Below are 24,884 nucleotides of genomic sequence, written 5' to 3'. Positions count from 1 at the left end.
ATAAACGGACTGGTTTCTTCATATCAAAACTACAATTACTAAGAGGAGGGTTTCAGGTCGGCGTGGGTGATTGCTTTTACCCCATCGCCATGTACATTTATGGTGCATCTTGAGTGTATAAAGATGAACGGCCCGATGAGAAATGAATGATCAGCAGGCCAGGCCATTTGGTTTATAGCAACGTCATATTTTATTCTAATTTCCAATAAACAGAGAATATATCAGTCCCTTATTTGTACAAAAAAATACCTGAACAGGATACAATGTCGATCCAGGAGCTGTGTAGACACGTACAGAATATGAAGCAAAAGCACAAAAAGAACATGAGTGAAACACAATTCACGTGTGGACCTTTTTTTCTTCTTCCCCGTTTTCCTTTCCCTGACACGTTTTGTTGTTTGAATGGAGCTTATGATGACTGAGCTTATGAAAACACCGTTGACAATTGGACTTGTTTGGCTTGACTACAGCTGAGTGCAAAATCAAGAACGAGCGGATGGACCATATGAAGAAACCGGAGGCACCACTACGTCAACTGCTACGCTGAAAAACGGCAGACTGTCTTTCATGACTGAAAGCTGCTACTAAAATCCCCAAAGAATATACATCCATGGAAACAACACTGGTGTGTGCACGTGATTAATGACCAAAATATTTCCTGCAAAATTGAAATGGAAAGGTGACATCCAATGCAACACTATCAGAGAGGTGCTAACTGAACATCACATGAAACGAAGAATCAAGTACAAGTATCAGGGCCACCCAAAGTAGAACAAAACTTAAAAATTAAAGCATTGAACTACAACGGTCACTATCAGGAAACATGGTAATGAGTCACGAGAAGAATGTAATCTGATGAGAATTTATCATTTTATGGGAATATGGTCACAAGATTACCAGAAATATCATTCGCTCACTAAAATAATAAATACGACTTTTTGGTTGGAATTTAGCACCCCCCCCCAAATAAAAATCGGATATAATTATCTGTATGTTTTTTTTAATTAAAATGTGCGACTTTTTATCACCCAGAGAAAATAACTTATTTTTTGCCCTCTATTATTTTTTATTGAAAAAAAGTATTTTACTTGCATATGTTCTGACTTTTTTCCCCACTGAATATTAGGACTTTTTCTTGCAAACATACACTTTATTTCTTTTTTAATAAATCCATGAAAGTCACACTTTTCCCCTCAGAAAAAACCCCAACTTATTTTTCAGAAGTTTGGGACTTTTTTTCACCCCTCCGTGACAAATGTAAAAATTCAAACTTTTTTCATTGAGAATTTGTAACTCCGCCCACTAACTTTTTTCAGTTCATATTACGACTTTGTTCATGTGGCTGTCCTTGCTTTGTCTGTAGCGACAATACACGATCCGTCTTGTAACATTAAAACTTTTGTCTTGTAGCTTTAAAGAATTTTGTCTCACAAGTTTACCATTTTTTCGTTCCTCAGTGTGACCCTAAGACGAGTGAAGTTGGACGAGTTTGAAGTCTTAAAATACAAATTTGAGCATGTTAAATTAATACTATATGTAGTGTCTATACGGTCATTTTGTGACAAAAAAAAAGAAAAGATCAGTAAATACACAATAATGTCAATGTACACATCATGAACAAACGAATGAAGGACAAAATAGCATTCTTCATTTTACACGGCGTTATGGGCAAAGCCTAACAGCCATACATAGTGATCTTTGACCTAAGGTACAGTGTTGGAGCTCCACCATAGTCTTCACATATTCATTCGGAAACCAAGGATGCACTAGATGGCTGTTTCATGTTGGACACAGTGATTTCAAATGAAAAGAAAGAGAGGGGGTGTGGGGGGGGGGTGTAAAAGTGTCTACTGGTGTCTCATGATGTGGTTCAACTTCCCCCTCCTCTAGTGACATGAGAATCGAATGCATCCCTTCACTTTCCTGACTTTCCGTACTGTCTCTACAAGGCAAGTTGGATGACCAGCAGTTAACAATAACAGTCGAGCCATACACTCGCTAAATCTCTCACGCACACACACACACACACTTATTCACCACAGGCTCATAGCTTACAGGCTGGACACAGGTGGGAGCAAGTGGGCTGCGGGGGGGGGTTCAAGCATTTTCCAATCCCTGGAGAGAGTCCGCCCCCGGTTGGTCGCGTGGGGCAAAGTGACATGGCGCTGCGCCTTGTGCTAACCCTGCTCTGGTACAAGATGGATTTTGCGGTAGGGTGGGAGGGAGTTATTAAAGGGTGGGGGAATGACTTTTGGAACATCCTTCCACGCAAGACAAGAACTCAACAAAGAAAACTACAGTTTGGGTTGATTAAAAAAAAAAAGTTGAATGGTCAAGCTATTTGTGTAGCAATCAACATGATATTTCTGACTACTAAGCGGCATCCAAGACATTCGCGTCAATACAAACTAGCATATTGTCGTTGTTTATCAAATAGGTAGAAACCATCTTTCAGTTTCATTTCCCAGGAAATGAATCAAATGTTAGTCCGACGATTTCAAAGAGCTAGCCAAATGTACAGCTCATTGGTGCCAGAAAACACCCCCAAAAGCCTCGTTGCTTGCTGAAATGCATAGTGCAGCATAAAACAACTAAATACAACTTGACTGAATAATACCTGGAATGACGAAAGGATGAGTATGACCCGTTCGAGGGTCTTTTGGGTGGATTTAGTCACAACCAGCTAGTTAGCCAGGCTAGCTACTGTAGCTGGTTGTTGCTCCATCGTTAAACCAACCGATAGAAGGAGAATGGTTTGGGTCGCGTTTTTCTTTTCTTTCTTTCTTTTTTCAGCATTTAGGATGACAGAATGAGCGTGATTTAGCCAGAAGTTTGCTGACAGCTAGCAACATTTATCTTTGCACAGTAAAACGCACCCAGCAGCAAGCCCCCCCCCCCCTAAAAAAAAAGGAATAATCCTTGGTGTATGGATTAAATGAAGAACATGAGCTATCAGAGACGGTTTTAGGTGGACTTTGAAAGCCAGGCTTGTGGCCGTTTGTTGCTCCATAGTTAGTATATAGTTGCGACAGTGGCATCAGTTCCCCCCCCCTCCCCCCCAAAAGGTTAATCATTGCTGTGTGTGCATCTTCATATATACGTTTCAATTGTATGTACAAGGCTCATTGTTTCCACTTAAGGCAAGTGAAGCTCATTTGATTGTGTGTTTGATGCGCAGTCAGCTGAGTTTCACACTTCAAGTCTTTTTGTTCGTTTCCACGCTTGAACAAACACAACCCCCCCCCCCAAAAAAAAAACAATAATCGTGGGAGTGCTTTTCTTTGATTTGTCTTTTCTGAGTGGGGCGGTGGGGATGAAGGGGGTGGGGGAAGCGGGAGTCTTCAGGATGCCTCAGACGCTCTACCTCTGGATCATTAAAAATGTGCAAGCAGCGAGCTGAAAACAGACTCGGGGAATAAAAGCAAAATGACATTCACAAAGCCAACAAATAACCCTTTTCATTTCAAATGGTCTCGGCGGCTTCAGACGTTCCTCCTCCTCTTCCTAGTTGCACTTTTCCCCTCTCTCTCTCCCTCTCTCTTGCTCTCTCCATTACAACAGTAGTTTGGCCACGGCGCCGTGAGCTACATACATCTCCGGGATGTTCCCAAACCTTTCGGAAAGCCCTGCATCGTCAGCCGTGACTCTCTTGTTTTAAATCCCATCAGCGTGGATGGGGATCAACATGCATGTTTCTCCCAATTGGAAGAGGAGGAGGAGGAGGAGGAGGAGGATGATGATTGACTGGTGCCACCCCGCCCCCTCTCCCTGCACACGAGTGCAAACTAGTTCTGCATTTAATCAACAGTAATAAAAACAGCATTAAAATGACATCAAGTAATCAAGTCTAAAAGAGAGGCTCGTCACGGCCTTCCTGATAAACATTCCTTTGTCCTTTCTGATAAGCCTCTGCTTGTTTAGATCCTTCTCCTCGCGCTCGACTTGATCCCGGACACAGCAGTAGAGCCACACCACATGGGGTGGGTTTGGGTGGGTGTGTGGGTGTGGGTGTGGTTTGGTGGAGTGGGCGGTGTCATGGTGTCAGCTTATCCAGACTGGACTGCACAGGTTGAGAAAACCTCCTGGATCCAAAGTTTGCTCGAGACCCGGAGGGATTCCCCTCCATCCCTGATGATCAATGAAGAAGAAGAAGGGTGGCGCTTCCTGCACCACAGCTTATCAGGCCTGGGGGAAATAGAGTGGGATCGGAAGGGGGGGGGGGTTCCAATGGAAGGAGAGCCATCATTCACGAGCTTCTGTGCACCATCACAAACGTTCCCCGGTCTCCGTGGCAGCGACGCAGGAGTCCACAATCCACAACGTTCTGCGCCCTTTTCCAAACATCCAAAAAGAAATAAGGCAGCGAAAAGCTCGCCTCACTTCTTCGCCCAGACTCGACTCACCGGGGCGTGGGTCAGAAAGGTAGGGTCTTGGGTGGTGGTGGGTGTGCGGGGTGGGGAATCTGTGAGGTGTGCAAACCAAAAAACTGAAAGGGGTGAGGAGAAGGAGTGTCACAAGGCCACGGCGGTGCATGGGTGTTTGAGCTTGCAGGGCAGCACTCCTCTGTTGAGCTGGTAGAACTCCACCAGGTGGATCAGGTCGGTGAACTTGGTGGCGCCGTCGTCCAGGCTGAAGAACACCTGACCGTCCTCTTCACACTTGACGCCGCCAAATGGAAGAGGGCAGTTTGCAACACATGACAATCACATCACAGGTGTCCCTCTGTAATTAACTCATTCACTCCCAAAGACGTTTTTAAACGTCTTTTCAGACTTGGTCCAGAATTGGCTGGTACTGAATGAGTTAAGAGCAGGAAGAGGCCAGAGGTGCCTCCAGTAATAGTCGTATTGTAATAGTAGAGCGAACGCGTGCCCACGAGTCGTGCTGCGTGCTCTATCGCTATCGGTCGCTGCGCCGTCAGATGAAGGTTTTAGATGGACTGTAAACATTTATGGCAATTTGACTTTCTACGGTTTGATCGTTATTTAAGATGGAGCGTTATGATGTTGGGAGGCACAATGCTTCATTCTCTTTGATAAGCGTCACCCTCTGCCTCTTATTTGGAGTGCTAAAAACTCACTGCAAAGCAAGAGAACCACGCAAGTCATCCAAGGTAGTTTAGTGATCATCATGAAAACGTTTTCGGGAACCAATAGACGATGCCGGTCAATTATTATGATGATTGTTATTTACTTATTTATTTTTGTAGATGTAGTGCTAAATGTTACCATTTTGGGGGGGGGGGGGGGGGGGGTTACAAAAGCACTACAATCATGTTCCAAATAGCTGCATAGCCTCCACAAAACCACTTAAAGTGGTGCAAAATAAGGCTTCAATTTTCTTGGGAGCATAACATTGTGCTCTGGAGCAATGGAAAAAAAGATCATGTGATCTAATGAGTCCAGATGGACCATGTTCCAAAGTAAACGGGCAGGGTGTAAGAAGAGTCCAGTCCAGACCTTAATCCCCTAAGAATCTTTGGGATATGTCAGAGAAGATTTGTACACAGGGCTCCAACTCCCTTATCTTTCATACAAAAATGAATGCGGCTCTGAATGTTGTGTGATTGCATAAGATTAGCCAGATGATGCCAAAAGGAAATGCTTTCTGTAATCAAAGCCAAAGGCGGTCCATTGGCTGGCTTTTTGGCTGGCTTCTGCTTTTTCCACATTACGCAACACTACTATGTCCATTTAGGAGCATTTACAAAAAAAATCAAACCCCCTTGCCAGTTAAAACACAAGTTAAGTTTTAAAAAAAGCTTTTTTCTTCAACTGACGATAGCCACCGGCCATAACCTGTTTTACTTCTGAACATAATAATCCCCCCTCTGCACTTCAAATATATGTACAATTGCCACTTTCTTCCAGCACATAACAATTGCTCTTATTTCACTGACCGGTAAAATTTGGAAGTGCTTAATCTTCTGGTGATGGCACAAAGTGAGCACGAAGGCCTTGGGGTTACTTTGACTGTCCCGCAAGAGGAATAACCTAAGAAAACACAAGAGAGAAGTGGAAAAGTGATGGAGGATAAATACAGGCAGCCACGTCTTGCGACTGCGTGAACAATTATCTGTGGATGATTAGCCCTGAAGCATTCTTGACACGTAATAATCGACATGGAATAAAGCATACGCTTCCCTCCAAATGGTTTGAAAAAGTGCAGATAATTCCTTTCTATTGACTTTTCCTTTTGGGGTGCTTACATCTGGATCCGATACAGAACTGAGATGGTCGCGCCTTTTGTTGGAGCCTACGCATTTGTCTTTATTTATTATTTTTTTAAATGTGAGAGAGCGTATTGGAAAAGGCGACTGACAGGTTTTTGGTTTGGTTTCAATCCTATTACTATCACGCTGATTATCCGAACAATAAATATACTCAGGTTTGTCATTTACAATTACAGGTGTAACCAACATGAGAGCCACAAAGCTGTCTACGCTTGCTTGTTTCTTTTGCGGCAAGGGAACGGTGAAGTCTTCCCAAGTCCAAATTTCCCCAAGTACGCAATCTTACCCGTCTACTTGGCCTTGTTGTATGATCATTTTGTGGGCTTCTTCTCTCATGATGCGACCGTGAAACCAAACCTGCGTCCTGTGGATGACTGGTCAACAGAGGCGCACACATTAGCCCACCGTAGCGAAGCTCGACCTCACGCTTGTACAGTTGTGGCATTGGCGTGTACCTGTGCTCAAAGAGGACGGGTGCAGGGGCGACGGGCTGCCCAGGACATTCATACGCTGACTCCGTTTCTACATGACATGAAGAGAATGAGAACTGGCATCCAACATGGCAAACCGGGGGATCGTTTCATTCCCCCTCTTTTGCTTTTACCCTCCATGTGTGTCCCTCCTCCACGGCAGCGCTCTGGGCCTCCACGGGGTTGTCGATGACACGGCCAGTCCGTCCCGAGAAGTCCATCGCCACCAGGGAGTTCTCTGACACACTTCGCTGTTAGGGAGGGGGTGTGGGGGAGGCAGGGTTGAGGAAAGGGTAGGGTAGGAGTGGTGGTAAGGGTTGGCAGAGGGTGATGGAGTGTGGGGGGTGTGAAGGGGACAAAGGTCAGAGGTCTAACAAGCCAGACACACTCACTGGGGCATGACAAATCCTGTCTGCACAGAGACCCACTTCAGTCCACTCCTACATCACAAACGTCCCCCTTGGCTTACTGGCTTGGCTGCTGGAATCATTTTAATCAACCGCAAATACTTTGAATTGGAAAAGACACAAACTTCCTGTCACGCACAAGAGTTGTGTGTGGGGGGGGGGGGGTGTCTGTGACCTCTGTGTGCCAGTCAAAAAAAAAAATGTTTTTACCTAATTCGGATTTTCAGTCAGAAAATATGGTATCACTTTGCAAACTCCTTTTTCACCCAAATCGTGATCCTCTTGATATTTTGTGCATGATTGCAGCTTCTGAGTCAAAATGTGCCTTTTTTTCCCGGTGGACTTTGTCACAACACACATAAACTTCCATCCCACCATTTTAGACCCCCCTCAGATATCCCAAGAGATTTTGGATGAGAGGCGTTGCACACCCTGAACCGGTCAACAGTCCATCAGAGGACTCATGCTAACCTGTCACGCTCACATTCATACCTAAAGGCAATTTAGAGCCTTAAATGAACTGAATATGTTTTTGGAAAGCGAGAGGAGGCCGTTGTACCAGAGGAAAATGCACGCAAAGCAAGGGCACAATGTTCTAAATATAGGCAGGAAACCCAGAGTCAAGATTCGAACCCTGAACCAAAGAAGTGTTAAGTGTGGCCCTTGCTTTGTTTTCTCTCCAGCTTGAGCGAGGCGTGCGAAGCGAAGTGAACAGCTCTGCAATTCATCAGCCCATTAATGGCTCAGCGTGGACGCGTGCTGGCTGAGTGGAGAATTAGCACTAGCATGAGCATGCCGGCAAGGGGATGATGTCACGGAGCAGATCCTCACCACAGGCGTGGAGAATCGCGAGAGGTTGGTCTTCCTCTGCTGGGGGACGCTGTAGCTCTTATATAGGACAAGGCCATACTATGAAGACAAGAGGGAGAAACATTTTTTGTGTGCAAGTGATGAACTTACAAAAAACATACATTGGTTTCGTGCAGCCTGACAACAGTCAATCGGGTACCTTGAGAAGTCTGAAGGCAGTCATCCAGCACGTCCGGCTCTGCTCGTCTTCAGCGCACAACATCTTCAGCTCCTTACAGTCCCCTCTCGCTTTACTGGGCTGCAAGTGAAGAACAGCAGCAACACGTGACTTGACCATAGCAGTGCAGTGCTGTGCTGTGCTGTGAGCCTAATTTGGGACGGCGAGATACCCGCCGCCCACTCATGTATTAATTATGGCATTAAGATTCATGTATTATTGACTCAGATGGAAGAAAAACGCAAAAACTTGCAGACAAAAAAAAAGAAGTTAGCATTTAGAGTCCTCTTTGCACAATGCTGCTAATTCACAAAAGATAAACATATTGAAAACAAAACAATGTGAACGTACGGTACAAGGAGCAGCATACTAGCTTTCAGCATCTTTTTTGGGGAACATACAGATCATAAATAACTACCGGTGAGCTGCAGCTCTGCCCCACAAAGCTTTTTCAACTTCGGACTAAATGACTTGGCCCGCGACATTCAACAGTCATTTCCATAGACTGGCAAAAGCTATTTGTAGTATGGCTCCGTAAAAGGAACCCAAGAATCACACCTCGTGTTGTACGTGATTGTATACGTGTTTTTTCTGCAGTTTTGTTGCTCGAGCATATAGATTACATTCAAATTTCTCTCCCACCAACTTTACTTTTTACTACTGCCCTTAAAATTCCAAATTTAGCAGAACCATCTGTGGTGTTGTCTGTCATTCTTTATTCAGTTCCCATAAAATGTGTTTTTTGCATGTTCAGCAGTCCACGCAACAAAGGCTGACGGCCAGAAGAAGCCTGCAAACTTTCTCAGGCGGCAATTGTCACCTCAGAGTTCACAGGGGGAGTGAAGGAGATTTGGTTTCACCCGCCAGCATTGATTGCGCACGCACAATGCGGCGTTGCAGTCTTAGAGCAGACGAGCATCGCCGTCCAGGCTTTTGTCCTTTTTTTTTTTTCCCTACCCCAGCAGCGATGGGGATCGGCCAGCCGCTCGCGATGAATTAATTCATGTAACCATAGCGATGATGCAAGCCACCACCCGTCAAGTAAAATCCCTAACCCAATTCTGCACTGTCACCCCCGCTGACAGCATTTGACATGACGGTCGCTTAGCATGCGTGCTTGTGTGTGTGTGTGTAAGCGAGCTGAGGGGGTGCAGAGGGGGGTTGCTTGGAAAGATTCTCTGGACCATCCTGGCTTATCCTATTGGTCTTATCCCAGATCAGCAGGTGACCCACCACAGATAACGCGTGGAGTGGGAGGCACAGTGCTGAGTGTGTGTTTGAACCCCCACTGGGTGGTTTTAACCCTTGTGTCCTCTGACCCACACGCGCGCGCGGACACACACACACTCCCATGCACGCGCACACACACACACACACACACAAAACACTTGCAAAGGCAAAGGAGGTACATCTGTTACAAAGGGGCTTTTCTACATTGCATAAGTGCCAGTCGCTCATGTAAGTAAGGGTTGTGATCAAGTTTCGTCACTCTTGCAGCACCGTGTCCACCGGCGAATTGCTTCGAGTTTTTGGCGGCAGATTGAAAGACGCTGCGTCCGTGTTACCTTGATGGAGAACTGGTAGTCTGTCGGCGCATTGTGTAGTTTTCTGCTGGTGATGGTGGTGAAGATGTTGCTGTCGTCCAGATCAGACAACAGCTGCAGGTGTCGGGGCTCCTGTTCAGTCAAGGAATTAATGATGAGTTGTTACAATGTCACGTATTATTGTGACATGGAGTCACGGATAATAAAGTCATGGATAAAAAATAACCTCTTCAACTTCACAGGCTTCTCAAGTACCATTTCAAATTCCCATCCCCGGACCGTTAACACTGGCGCAAGAACTCATTGACAGAAATCTTAATTTCACAAGTTGTATCAACTGATGATAGAAAACAAGATGCGCATTTTGCCATCTGAAAAATCTTTTCAGATTGAGGAACTTCCTGTCGGCCTCAGGGTCAGTGAAATGACCCCCCCCCCCAAAAAAAAAGTTTAAAACACTTTTTAAATTTAGTCATCTCACGATGCCAATTAAATGTATCCAAAACATGGCATCGAGAACCAGAGGAATCATCTCAGTTCCAGACCAATCACAAAACCGGGAGAAGTTGCATGGTCTTCCACTGGACGTTGTCTCATTCCGGTTGTCTACCTTGTGGGGAAGTCGCTATTTTTTTATTTTTTTGCTAATACTGATAATAACTGCAAAAGCAAAAAAAAAACCGTTACTTCGTAACATTTACAAACTACAGCAAGATGTGTTCTCTGCATTTAACCCTTCCCTCGAGGCGCAACGGGCAGCCAACGTGTCACGCCTGGGGATGGAATCCAGATTCTGTGAAAACTTTCTGGAAACGGACCTTTCTAACCAGGGATCTTCCTGCTGTGAGCCAGCCTTGCTAACCGCTTTTTCACCATGCCAGTAAATGTGAATCATGTTTCAAATTAAACCTGGGAGTGGTGGAAGAGACGATGCATTCCGATGGGATACAATTATCCTCGATTATAGTCTCAATCAAAACTGAGCACTGTCAGAGAGCTCTCGCAAAGGGTCCGATTCGATTATTCACAAGTGCCTCTTGTTGTGTGATATGAATTACCTTGGATGTTCCTTTAGTGGAGAAGTAGAGGCCGGAGCGTCGCAGGAACATGTAGAGCTTCTTCCAAGACTTGCGTCCGGGTTCCTTCACAAACAGATAGCCCTGAATCTCTGGACAGCTGCTCGAGTTCAGGAAGTTCTGTGAGCAAAACGCAGACGAAGCGCGAGTGAGGACAGGGCGCAACGTCAGCGATACCAAACAAAACATCCGAACGGTAATGAGGAGAAACGATGGCATTTTCTATATTCCTAAACGTGCTGCTGTAGCACCAGCAGGCAAATGCAATTAGCAGATTGCAATGACTCCGCATGAATATTTTTAGACAACAGATGTCCTTGTCACAGCCTTCAGGAGGAGAGGAGACTTTTTTTTTTCTGGTTTCACACCGTTCAAGGACCGCAATTTGGGTTTTCCGATTAAAGCGGGTGTTAGGTAACCAGTCATGCGCACGTGCAGCACTGTGTATGTCTCCACTGAGTCACCCCCCCCCCCCCCCTTTACCTGTAAGAGCTGTGATTGAGGGATTGTGCCATCAGACTCCTGACACCAAGCCACCATCTGCTCTGGAAAAAAGTTCTGCATGGAAAAACACAGAGAGCGAGAGAGAGAGAGAGAGACTTGACTTGAGCCTGAGAGTGGATGCAGTATGATCTCACCCGCTGATGTAATCCCCTTTAGCCAGCAGCGCCACTCTTAGTGTGATTGACAGGCTGTGGCCAGCACTCTGGTGTTTTAGTGCGCTCATTACCACAGAGCTGAGGTCACCTGCTGGCTCTGACACACACCTAAATCACCGCGGCAATAATGTCACCGTAAAGGCGGCGCGGCGGCCCCCGGGCTGAGAGCATATCAGCTCGAGATGCCAGGCCGGGGACGGCCCCGATCGATGTGCGCCACCGTGGAGGTTTGAGATGCCGTCTCCTTAAAACGGTGAAAAGTGCTTTGTTTTGATTCATACAGTATGCTACGTTCATCATACTGTGACAGCGGGGAGGACGTCGACACAAGCGTGTATCTTTTAAAACAACCTCAAACTTTTCAAATACAAAGTAGTCAGGTATAGTACCACAATGGCTTCCCGGCAAATGTTAGGTGTAATTGAATGATTCACACACACTTGCTATTTGCTTGAGTGGACCACATGAATTGATGTGGCGGGCCGGATCTGGCCCCCGGGTCATGAATTTAACACCGATGGTCTAAATGGGCCACATTGTTAACCCGCGGAAGACGAAAAACCACCTCATTAGGAAAATATTAGCACAATTATGAGAATAAAGGTTACTCCTGTGAGCTCACGGACATCCACTGTCGTTCAAAATGTTTCGACAGCCTCAAGCATTTTAATTTAACAGGAATACAGGATTTGCCACAATGTGCCTTAATATCGGCCGCTCCAACCAGAATCGTCATGGTGAAGTGTGTGCGTGCGTGTGCAGTGCTGCGTGCTAAAGCGACGCAGTCACAGAAAGGTCAACACGGGGATGCGAGAGACTCACCAGGGGGTTCCTGAAGAATTCATATTTGGCATAGTTCTTCCTGAAGAGGAATTTGCTGTCGCTGCTCATGGAAGCTTGAACCTGAACCACCAGTTCGTGGTCCTCCAGGCATCTCTCTGCCACCGGGAAGACACGGACAGACGGACAGACGGACAGAGAGACAGACAGACAGCGTGAGCCACAGTGATATCTTTGTATTGTCTGCTGGGAGCTTTTGAGGGAGACTACAATTCAAAAAATGCATTCATTGTCTCCTATTTGCACTTGCTCATTCCAACTCTCTCTCTTCTTCCTCATATTAAAACACACGGCAATCTGGTGCAAAGCTCATTCAATCTTTCCTTCCCACACCATTGTCATTACACAGTGATAGAATAAAAGCAGGAAGAGTTTAACCGAGTAACAGCAGCAAGAAGAAAAGAGGCACTGTGAGGCAGGGCGGGAGGAAAGCGAAGGTGGAGGGGAGGGGAGGGAAAGAAGTGGCAAGGGATGGCGAGGGGTGGGGGAGGGTTTGGCCGTGTGGGCATTGCAGGAAGATGATGTCATCTATTTAGGCTGATTGCCGGGAGCAGAGGAGCCATAAGCAAAGTGCACCGAGACAGAAGACAAGCGTACATTAAGAGCTCACGCAGGCCTAACGTGATCACTGTAGTGCACATGCGTACATGTGTGTGTGTGTGTAAATGTGGAGGGTACATGATCTAAGAAATGGATAGTGACAGGATGTTCTCTGGACACACGCACAAGAAGGCTTCAGCCATAATTCTTCTCCCCATGTCTTATTATCAGATGCGCGCGCACACACACGCACACACACACACGCGCGCACTGAGAAAAAAATCTGCCGCATGCTAAAAATGAATGTGGCAGCAACGCATGGGTGGAAATGTTTGACCTCTGTTGTGTGTGTGTGCAAGCGGGGGAATTTCCTATGGAGGGTTATGCGCTAAGTGATTGGCCAGCCGTGCTAGGGGCTCGTCCGACAGAGAACCACGATTGGTTCCTCACGACTCTGGTATGACGCTTTAGTCCAGGCCTCTCTGCATGCACCCCTCCTTTGCCTCTTTTTTCTCTCCGTCGCTCCCTCTTTTTGCTTGCTTTTTTTCCTTCCCTTCTGCCCTCCCTCCGTCGGCTCACCTCACATTCCATCTCTCCAGTGCGCTTTTTTTTTTTTTTTCCAGCAACGCAGATGAAGCAGCAATGCACAAAGCGAGCCTTTGACTCTAAAAATACAAGGCCAAGAGTGGGAAAGCCTCACGGTGGACAAAGACAGACCCGGGGAAAAAAGGAGCTAAGTAAAGCTTCAAACGCACTTGCTGTGAAAGTCAATGTTCTTTTTGTTATCTTCCTTTTAGATTATTATTGGGGGAGGGAAGAAGAGTGTGTTTGGGGAGCAGGAAAATTCTTAATGCCGCTTGCGCGACCGCCTCCTCGGGACGTATAGAAGGCACACGCACATGCTCAAGACACCCACACAAACGGAGGGCCCACACGAGAACATCCCCGGCCACACAGACACACACAAGCCACCGTAACAGCAACCTGTACATCTTTTTGTGTTTGTATGACATCCTGGAAGAGGCGTTTGGCCTCATGATACACGCTCAAGCCAGGTGGTCTTAAACGTGCATCAATACACTTGGTAGAAAGCAGCACACGACTGCAGCGGGTCACTTTTTGCGCATGAGGGGTTAAAAGCGGAGGTCAAGCTTCACGTATGCATGTAGTGCACATGACGAAAATGCAAAATGTATCATTAAGATTTTAAGTGCACAAGAGTTTTGGGCCAGGACCCAAAATGCGTCTTTCTCTTCTGGGTCACAAAATAAAATGCCGCAAAGCAGGCCCACGAATGCACGCCACACAACTTTTGTTGTTTTAAATGGTAAGAAAAAATTTCATTCGTCGAGCACTTTTCTTAATGGACAAACACCTGTAAAGTCCATGTTAAGGCAATGCATCATTTTAGCAAGGTAGGGTCCCGGGCGAGGGACCAGATTTTGGGTGATATTCCGAAAGGGTTTGCGAAACCCTGCCCGACCTACACGTTATTCAAGTTGAATTCCTTGACAAAAGACCGAGTAGTATTATAAAAGGCAGAGCACGGACGGCGCTTACCAAGGCCAAGGATGGGGTGGTGCTCCACCAGCGTCCAGGCGTTGTCGTCCACACAGTGGCTCTTGTAGACCAGGAGCTGGCACACGTCTCTGGCTGTCATGTCCGCTGGGATTTCCACCACTTTGCCAGCCCCGTCCTCGCTCCACACCTTCACTATCTGAAAGCACACGTAGGCCAAGGTCATGCTTGTCGCAGGCTGGAAGAAGTCCTGCGACGGTGCGACGGCACCACGCGGCCTAAGCCGCTTCACGGGAAAATTCAACCGTCAGAAAGGGAAGGACAGATCGGATTCCGAACGTCCATTTACCTCCATGGCCACATGCTCTGTCAAGTCCATCCTTAAAGTCCCGCTTAGTTTCCTCTCCAACAGGAGAGTTTCTTTAAAAAAAAAAAAAAAAAAACGCAGCAAAGTCCCGGAAACTGGCGCCTGCACGCTGGGTTCAGCCCTTTTGTCCACGGCTCAACCAAACTCCCTCACACGCACATCCCCGGATATGCATGTAAACTTGCTTGCGCACATCGGACGGTGACGTGTTTTCTGCCGCGCCGACACCGAGGGCGAGAGGGGAAAAAGTAGAAAATATTCGCAGTCGGAGGACATTTTGATTATGTCCTTAAAAATGCCACCACTGGGAGCAGCAAGCGGGCATAGTTCAAAGCCCAAGTACCGCCCATTGTTGCGCCATTTTGAACCATTTCAGCCAAGCGCCCAAAGCGACATTTAAACTCGCTGTAATTTCGCCTGCGAGCGCGTTTGCTCCGCAGATAACCACAGAGCAGCTGCCTCACACCACTCCATCTGCACGCTCTCACACAAAAAAAGCCCTCGCTCGCTCTCCCGCGCGGGGCGGAACACGGACGCGTGCAATAAATATGAGCGCGTGGACACCCGAAAGTGTTTCGAAACCAAATCGGCGACGTACATTAGGTCAAAGAGAAGGCGTTACATGTTTGCGTGATGATGTGCGCGCGTGTGTGCGTGCGTGCTCGCACACCTACGTACGGTACTTCTCATGCTGGCGCCTAAGGCAGGCGTTCTGCTCGCAAACTCTACTGCCCCGCGCTGCACACAAAGCGAGCTGGAGCAACTCTTGGAAATGACATGGAACAAGAAACAAAAGGAGCGAACGGACGACTCGGGAGATCAAGCCTAACAGTGCCGCCGCGATTCGGAAATGTGCCCGGCGCCGAAAATGGCACGCAACACCACAAGCACCACCGCGGCGACGTTAAGAGAGAGCCTCCTAACACGAGCGAGGGAGAGGAGGGGGAGGGAAAAAAAAAAACGTCACAGTGCTCCCTGCCCCTTCTGAAGCCAGAAGACTCCTTCCTCTCCTCCCACCGCCAACCCCCCCCCCCCACACCCCCCCCCCCAAATAAAATAGTGATTTCATGACATGTGACTTTTGTTTGAGAAAAGTTTGTGAAACATCGACAGGGGAGGGAAATGGAAAGCAGTGTGGGGGGGGGGAGCTCATCGGTGCACTTTGTCAACCGCCGACACACACGTGCGCGCACACACACACACACACACACACACACTGTGTTAAAGACACATCCAGAAAAAGAATGAAACACAATGAAAGTCTCTTACCTCCACAGCCTGAAAGAGGCAACAGTCTGGAGAGCAGGATGGCATTTTCACACTGAGACGCTCTCCAGTGACACAGAGAGAGAGAGAGAGCGAGAGAGAGGGGGGGGGGAGTCAGGAAGAGGGAGGGAGGGGCTGACTGGCAAGGAGAACACAAGAGAGGTGAGAGCGAAGGGGGCAAGCGGGGACGAAGAGGAGGGAGGAAGTGACAGAGGAAAGACGAGAGAGACCCGCGATGGCTCGGCTCGGCTCGCGACGGGCAGCACCGAGGCTGGGGGAGTGACGCGGAGCGCTATGAACCGCCGCCGCCGCCAAACAGGGCATCCGCCCGTCCTTCTGCCCCCGCCTATTTCTCCCCTCACTCCACCTCACATTGGACTAAACCAGTGTGGGATTTTTGGGAAACGGTGAGCTGCTACCTGTCATGTAGCCAACACCCCCGTCGCCAGGGTTACTTCCAAATCGTCACCTAGCCGCCCTTTCCGCACTGTCAGCTGCTTTTAATGACGCCCCCGACTCTCTCTCTCTCTCTCACACACACACACACACACACACACACACATATATGCAGGGCTTAATGTACTGAAGTACAAAGCCAATCGCTGTACACACGCATCCCTCACGCTCTGCCTGCCAGGTTTTAATTTCCACCCCCTCCCCTCCCTCATATCCTCTTTCCTCTCAACAGCTGTGTGTGAAATATTATGCTGGGGGGGTTTGCGGCAGAGAAACATGTGTAACGCGCGCTCGTGCGTCGACGCGATGAGGTAGTTGATTCGAAGCAATATGGATCAAGTGCTGCTCTGGCTTCGCTGGGGGGGGGGGGTCAAGGGAGGGGTGTAAGAGGGAGGGGGGGGTTGCTCAGCAATTCTGCGCAGCCCGAGTCGAGGCAGCAAGTGGGGGCTTGGGGAGGGGGGGGGGCAAGGAGGTATCGAGGGAGGGCTGAGAGCAAGTACAGAAAGGAGAGCAATGGTGGAATGTGAGAAATGCAATACTGAGTCATAATCAGGCTCATGTGTAGCGTGTGGGCCAACACAGCTGGCCCCTAATACGGTGTGCATGAGAAGTGAGAGCCAAACGAGGAAGAGCAAATGTAAACCAAGATGACTTTTTTTTGTGTGTGTGGGGGGGGGGGCTTCAGCCGCTTGCGGTAGGTTTGCAGCCCATCTGAGCTGCGGTCCACGTTACTTGTAAATGTTTATGTTTATGTATGCCTGTGTGGGAGGATCATGCATGTTCACGCACGAAAGGAAGAACATAAAGCAAACAAAGCGGCCATCTCGGTCGCTTTGTTTGCTTTTCATGGAACAACCTCGACCTTTAAGATACTTGAAAACTTTACAGGATGAAATGAAGTCGCCAAGTCTTCCCTCTTCGTTTACTACCCTCCCCCGCTGCCCCTGTAGAGGAGGGTGAGGGCGTACAACGTTTTGGGCCTCCTTGTCAACGCACACACACAGAAAAAGTGGGTTTGGAGCATATTGGATTGAAGGGTCACGAACAGACACCTGCATGCATGAAAACAAAAGGACACATAGAACAGTATGTCCAGGGTCAGCGGTCAAACTGAATAATCTGCACTCGGGTCAGGACTACTTGACCAAAAAGGTTTATGGGCCCTAAACCAATCAGGCTATTTGCAAACACACGCACACGCACACACACACACACACACACACGGCACAAAGTAAAGCGGTTGTTCTAAAGCGGCGCAGAGCTCGTCCACAATGACAAAAAGTACATATTGTAAAGCAAATCTCAATTCAGTTGCAGCCGAGGGAGGAGGAGGAGGAGGAGGCGGCAGCGGCGAGGGCCTTTATCTGCAGATGCAATCTTTTTATGTAACATAAGAGCACAATGATGGATTCTCTGCTCTCTGCACGGCAATCGGAAATCTACAAAAGCACATCTATGATGGCATTACGGGGAGACTGTCAGCTGACCGATCATTTGTCGCTGCCGCGAGGTTTGTTTCCAATGTACCAGGACTTGAATTCCAACACTGTCACTCATTGGCTCCAAAAGAATCCAATGTTTCGAGACCAATTGGTTGAGATATCGAATGACGGCACGCAGAGGAAAAAGCTTATTCTTTATCTCGTAGAAAGGGGGGGCTTCAGCTCATCTCTAAGGACTTGGACTATGGAGCTGGAAGGAAGAAGTTTGAGTCCCGCTGAAGGCAAATCAAGTAAATAAATACCGGTTAAAATAAAAAGTACTTGTTGGAGAGATGCTCGTCTGCGTGCTAGCCAACCGTTGGGGTGTCCTAGAGAGAGGCGCCGTCCGCATCCCCGGCTCTCCTTGCATGTGGAATGGATCCAACATCGACTCTTTCTTTAGCTCCTTTTATTGTTCACCAATTGGTACAAAGCACGATGGGTTATTTAAAGGAGCGGTGCCGAACAGCTGGTCCATCGGACATGTGCGGCACGGAAAGACTCAACAAAAAGAATATTTGATTGATCGGAGTCTGAAAGACATCTTTGTTTGAAAATCCTGTGCAGGCCCTTGTCCCGGTGGTGATGCCGTGGTCAAGAGTAAGCCGACAAGATCTCAAAGATGTATAAAGAAAAAGAAATAAACTTTCGAACGTTTCTTCAGAAAAGGGAAAATCCCAAATCCAAATAAGAAGCGGCTCGCCAACTTCCAGGGAAAAGCCCCCACTGCGTAATACGTGGCGACAAGCTTGCAAATGAGGTCATTAAACCTTCAAATCTGCCCAAAAAGGGACTGAATATTCTGCTTCCATTTCCGACGTCCTATCTTTGTGAAGCAATGACGGCGACAAAACCAAATCGTGGCGCAGACTGACCCCAAGTAAGGCACTCGGGTGTCATTATCTCCCACGAGCAGCTCACAGAAGAGAAACAAATGCAAGAGTTCCCACTAATTACAGCAACTGCCATGCGGAAATGACACGGAATGGTCCGTTGTATTTTTAATCATATGTTTTGATTTGCTCATATGCCACTTTGTCAAAAAATATAGCTTAAGAGGTGAAAACAGTCTGCAAAAAAAGGCCAGCGACCGCCGATTTAGGGGATGTTTCGATGACAATGACCGAGTAAACGTCTTTTCAATATCCTTTTCAGTTTTCAGGGTTTTGGTCAACGCGCAGCAACGCCGACACGGTTTTGTGTCAAAAGGCCACTCACTTCCGCGGTGTGCTGTATGGCGACATTTCTCCTGGATGCCAGTGTTGCTACCGCACCCCAAGTGCTCGTCAGAGGAGGAGGCCGCGCCGCCCGACGTCTTTCATGTCTGCGAGTTGTTGCATTTCAAGGCAGAGTGAGTTGATTAGCTGGGCAGATGGGCCAAACTCGGTTTCACCTCGCCTGAGGGCCAACGCAAAGCCCGAGTGTCTCACCTCCCCGCGACCCGTCGACTCACGTGGCGCAAAAGCAAAAAAAATAACGAAATAAATAAGAGAAGTCCGACGAGCTGATGGGTAAGTACGAGAGTCACTTCTGTCACATATCGACGATACCATTTTGTCCTCCTTGAGTTGCGCACATTGTGGCACTGAGCAAGCAGTTCTCCAAAGAGAGTCAACGCATGCTTGCTTCAAGCTGTGAAGTGAAAGCTATTATTCCACGTAATGTCAATCCAGACGAGGAGAAAAGACGGCCAATCACAGACAGGAAGGAAAGGAAAGGCACAAAATCATCCTCTACAGCTGGCCACCGCCACGAGATGAAGTCAAGAAAACCCTTGAAGGCTCCCCAAATGGCTACCGTTTTATTTATCTTTTGACTGATCACGTCAGACCTCAATGATCACCTTTTAATTGTGAGCAGGACCATACGCAAACGACGCAATCGGTTTATTGAAAACCTGCGGCCAGTGACAAAAACATGACCGACTCGCCCGACGAATCGGAAGTGATGAGCCGTCAATCAACCTACCCGGCCGTCTCGTCACCTCATCGTTCTGCGTCCTAGACGCATAATTTTCCCGCTAGACGCACAGTTCCAAATAACGTGCGGTTTTGGGACGCGAAGGAAATTTCTCAGTCAAACCACCCCCCCCCCCAAAAAAAACCGACGGCAAACTACTTCCACCGAAGACATGAACTCGCACACTATAAGCAGGTCGGCGACCGAATTCCAATTTGCGAGACAGCACCTTGATCCACATTGGAATCGACGGTGACGCAACTCCCGAACAATAGAGCTTACACATCCATGTCATTATGAGCTTAGAACAGGCCCTCTCCGCAATCAGCGCACGCACGCAACAACACAACACAACACACTGGCGCGCCTGATCTAATTGCAGCGGGTCAGCAGACCTTGCGTGCAGGCCAACATCAGCTGACCGTAGACAAAAGCGGGGCAAGAACTCCTCACCACAGGGATGGAATGACTCAGCATTCAGATGCCATGACATTGTCAAAATAAATCCTGACATCACAAGCGCGTTTTGGGCGATCAATCAGAACACATGTCCGCAGGTGCTCACAACTTTATGCTATCAATACTCAAGCATGTGACGGGACAACTAAAACATCCCGGGGATCGGATAGAGAAGCACTGATCGGAGTTGTCTTATGGCAGACAAAAGTTTCGTCTTTGGTCATTTCTTCAAGTTAAAATCAACACTCGCTCTCACTCGATTTGCGTTGCGCTTTTCCACGAATGGCTCCGAGTTGCTACACAAATAAGCCCACCTCGCCGCTCCTATTCACTCGCACAACAATAGCGGGTAAGGAAGATCTAATTTCCTGCCGGACAAAAGATCTTCAACTCCAATGCGATGTTTGCGGGCAATCGGCGGGGGGTGGGGGGGGGGGCACTTTCAGGGGCAGATTAGCGGTACAAAAACTATCATCCAAAATCAATCTGGTAGCGATTTTATCGGACCGCTCTACTCTTCCTCTCGTACTTTTCCCAGTGGTAAAGGCGCAGCTGCGCGGTAAACCGAAATTCTCGACCGAATAATGCTCATCACGCAGTATCCGTGCTCACGAATAAAAGGACGAATTAGTTACGGCCCGCAACCCGTTGCTGAAGTTGATCAATTCTGCCGCATAGTGACCAATCAAATCCCTGGAGGCGTTCGCAACAAAAACATACTCAGGGTGCGGCGCGACCTTAACTGCAGACGTGGTTCGGGTTGAGGAGGGCCACCAGAACCAAGGCGCAAGGTTAAATAACATGCGGGCTGTTCCCAGGAGCGCAGAAGTGGGCTACTCATAACACCCAGAGGACAAATCCATTTATCTTATTAGCAACGATGCTGACCGTAAACCTGTCATGTCACGCATATACTCGGGTAAACTTATAGCGTAATAACATAAGCTGAGAATATGAGCTGTGTATTCCAGTGAGAAAGACTGAAGATTAGTGAAGAATGTTCAGATTCCAGCAGAACAGCTGGAGGGAAGCAACTGTGAGAGAGATCCTGCGATTAAAAAAAAAAAACCAACAACAAAAAAAAAAACATGCCACTCCAACTACAACGCAACTATGTCTGTCCCTAACGTACTGCAGATTGTCATCTGTGCCGTACCCTAAAATGTACTCGACGCATACCAACGATCGGGAACCTCCTCGGCTGAATGTCTCGACTCACTTGGGCGCTTACGTGTCTGCGACATCAACGCAACCCGCTGGGCTCCGTGTGATACAACGTTGCATGCCAGCAGAAGCGCCATGGTCTGGAGTTCTCACTGTGACACTGATTTGATCAGTTCAGGCCGAGATTCAACGGCTGGACGTGCTTCTTTTCAAGCATTAACTATGATTAGAACACATGATGGTTCCAGGGAAGGAGAGCAGTGGAGAAAGCGAGCGGACTGCTTTAACCTCAATAATGGAAAAAAAAAAAAGCACACGCACACACGAAGTACAATAAAACAAAAATGTCATCTGAATGTGAATGTGTTTCGTGCCATTTCGGCGCACAAGGCAGCCGTTGAATGAGCCGAACTGAACAAAATGGAAGATGCTTGAGGAAAAGTCACACAACGGGGCCTTTGTGCAAAGTGCAAGCTCGGTCGCTGACTGCACATCTTGTGAGATGATGTCAAGGAAGTAGAATGAATGCGTGTCGAACGCACCTGCGATCTGCACAAAACGTTGGTGAAAACTCTTCAGTGCGGCAGCGTGTCGGTCAAGGTGTGTGTAGCAAAAAGGCATTCAGAATCATTTTCATTATCCAGGGAGGGCATCCTGAAAAGGATGGAAAATTCCTGGGACAGGAGGCTCTGCCGGGGGAAGGAAGGGCAAGGCTGTGACACACACACACACACACACACACACACACACACACACACACACAAGCATGCTTTCACACAGTGACGCCAAGAGCCATCTTGAAAGCGTGTGAACCGGAAATGGACGCCTGTCTTGCCGGAGCAAGCAGATGGATTAACAAAGTTCAGAGAGAGCCGACCTGCAGACGTTCCCAGCCCGCGTTCGCGCCTCTGCTACGGAAGCCTGCGCCCGGTTTCTGGCATCCTGGAGACATTGCTCACCTCCTTCCACAGCAAAACACACCTGTCACTATGGCTGGGTGCCTTTGTGTGTTTTTGATAATATTATACTCGCAAAAAGACACATGGCGGAAGATAACCTGGGGTAACCTGTGATTGGAGGGAAGGCTGGGAGCATGCAAAGTCAACACAGGCTGCTCTGACCTGAGCAAAATAGGCCAGTCAGCTGATCTCAAGCACTCTCATGACTCCAATGCAATCGCAACAACAACAAGAACAAATGGAGGGGAAAGATTCAGGATGGCGTTGGCTATCGGGCATTTTAGGGCCATGATGCCATGATAAATAAGTAAGAACGGTAGTCGTTTGGAACCTCTGACGTGTCTTGTGAGCACCTACGTGTTGGTGAGAGGCGTCAATGGGGCCGAGGACTGGCGAGCCGGTCGGACTGCAGAGCTCGGGGAAAGGGTTGGGGATAGCAGGCAGAGAAGCGGGACGCAGATGCTGCTCCTCCCGCAGGCACCTGCAGGGGGAGACACACACACATACACAGACAGACAGACAGTCAGGTCTCTGTCTGAGCTAAACCGGTGAAACCACTGAGCGAGAAAAGGCAAGGTTATCTTGGAATGCTCCCATTGCCTTCATTTATAGCTCTCATTCCGAAACGTACATTTCTACCTACAACTCGCTATAAAGCATTTGTTGAAGCCATACATTCATACTAGGAGGCATTTCAGACATCATCAGACTGCGGTTTGTAAATTGATTGCATCCCAAATCCAGGAACACCTATTAAAGTAAGTCAAGCATTAAGTATTTAACCCTTTGATGCACCCTGTAACCTGATCACATGATAAGCTGTCCGCTAAGGGCAAATCATCAACTGTCTGTACCGCTCCTATGGTATAGTTGAAGAAGATGACAATACTGTACTCAGTTTTGAGTTCATTTGCCTGGCTCGGGTGGCTTTCTTCAGATAGTTTTTCCCCCCGGCAATCACGATGCTTGTCGATGTCGAACGAAGAACGATTGAAGAAGGAGACTGTTGTGCGTCTACCTGACGGCCTGGATGTGCATCGGCTGAGAGTGCCGCAGCCTCTCCCTGGCGGGTACGGAGGGGGGCGCGTGACGTCGGACGGCCGGGCCGTGTCTGACGAAGGGAACATGCATAAGGTGGTGGTGGTGGGGAGGCGCGTGGCCGTTGTTGAGAATGAGAGCTGTGTCCGCAGGCGTCGAGTAAACGCTCTCCATGGAGGAGTTCATCTCGTTGACGAGCTGCTCCAGATCCACGTCGTCGTCTGTGAGAAAAAGGGCACAAGGAACCATGAGGGACAGCGGAAGTCGCAATGGCTGCAGGTGTCCGCGAGCTGTCAGTCAGACATATATTTCAAACCAGAGGGGCGCAACAATGAAGACACAAATGCAATATCTACAACTCTGGCAGCACATTTGTGAGAAGTGATGAAACACATTTTCTTTAAGGTATGTAAAGGTCAAGTGGCCAATCTCTCCCAACACAACTTTGTGACTACGACTGACTATGTGACCCACAATCAATCAAGCAAAACCAGGCTCGGGCACACCGGAGCAACATAACACACTTGTCAGTCAGAACTTCTTGAATAATGCCAGTTCGAGGTGAGGGCCAGTATAAAAGCCGTCATGAAGGCACCAATATGTTCCAATGTCCGAGGCCCTTTTGACCGATGGCTGTCCCAAACCAACACCGCACGGAATTCCTGACATTCCTATTTGCGAAAATAAATAAATAAATAAATCGCAGCAATCTGGGAGCGCTCACCAGCCTGAGTGGACCGAGTGTTCACAACAAAGTCAAACAACAACACACTTGCGCGCGCGCACACAGGGCAGCCGAGGACGCGGTGTACAATATGCAGTGCTGATGTGCATGTAATTATACAGTAAAATCAAAAATGGACAACATCTGCAGTCCAAGTGAGCCTGAAGAGGTGGGGGGGAGCAAAGAGCCACTTCTGCACTCAAAGCATCAGGGCGTCAGCTCAGCTCGGATCACAAAGAGCTCTGCATGACAAACACGGAGGCGAAGTCGAGGACAGAAGGTCATGCGATGTTCAAGAGCAGGACACGGGGTACGAGGTGAAGGGCCGATGAGGACAGCAAGGGGATGGCTATAATGCAAAGTGGCTGTGTTGTTCGCCCCTGCCGACAGCTTTTACGCAAAGCAACTTCACTCTTGCAGCCACGTGATTGATGCAACAGAAGCTGAGCTGAACCGTGTATAAGATGGTTCAAAGGCAGGGGGTGTCCAAACTACGGCCCGGAGGCCATTTGTGGCCAGCCATCCATTTAAGCGGCCCACCGCATCGACTATTGACATTTACTACCAATAGGTTTTACATACTGTGGAGCTTTTCTATGTCAAATCAGACAACAGCATTTCTCTTCATAACACTGCGGTGAATAACGTTTTTTTTTTCTTTTTTACAAGCAAAAATGAACGCTCTAAATTGTCCCTAG

At 48.0% G+C, this 24,884-nt stretch overlaps 1 protein-coding gene across 2 annotated transcripts in view; it reads right to left on the bottom strand.

Annotated features, from left to right (window-relative positions):
• Positions 1–166: 166 nt before the first annotated feature.
• LOC147190502 (growth factor receptor-bound protein 10-like) overlaps positions 167–24,884 on the bottom strand; it is a 35,791-nt gene continuing 11,073 nt past the window's right edge. For both annotated transcript variants that reach the window (XM_086136286.1, XM_086136287.1), the window contains 14 exons: positions 23,443–23,683; positions 22,782–22,905; positions 14,356–14,512; positions 12,238–12,353; positions 11,240–11,314; positions 10,739–10,876; positions 9,702–9,812; positions 8,119–8,217; positions 7,941–8,018; positions 6,837–6,953; positions 6,688–6,754; positions 6,519–6,606; positions 5,900–5,993; positions 167–4,658 (listed from right to left, as the gene is read on the bottom strand). In XM_086136286.1, the coding sequence (XP_085992412.1) occupies positions 4,512–4,658; positions 5,900–5,993; positions 6,519–6,606; positions 6,688–6,754; positions 6,837–6,953; positions 7,941–8,018; positions 8,119–8,217; positions 9,702–9,812; positions 10,739–10,876; positions 11,240–11,314; positions 12,238–12,353; positions 14,356–14,512; positions 22,782–22,905; positions 23,443–23,683 (1,652 nt within the window). In that variant the 3' untranslated portion in view covers positions 167–4,511. The remainder of the gene's footprint in view (positions 4,659–5,899; positions 5,994–6,518; positions 6,607–6,687; positions 6,755–6,836; positions 6,954–7,940; positions 8,019–8,118; positions 8,218–9,701; positions 9,813–10,738; positions 10,877–11,239; positions 11,315–12,237; positions 12,354–14,355; positions 14,513–22,781; positions 22,906–23,442; positions 23,684–24,884) is intronic.

The sequence above is a fragment of the Hippocampus guttulatus genome, chromosome 18 (genome assembly GCF_054856545.1).
Source record: "Hippocampus guttulatus isolate MCC_2025c chromosome 18, RoL_Hgut_1.0, whole genome shotgun sequence".
In the NCBI taxonomy this organism is placed as follows: Eukaryota; Metazoa; Chordata; class Actinopteri; order Syngnathiformes; family Syngnathidae; genus Hippocampus; species Hippocampus guttulatus.
This window is presented reverse-complemented; position numbering and strand designations above follow the sequence as displayed.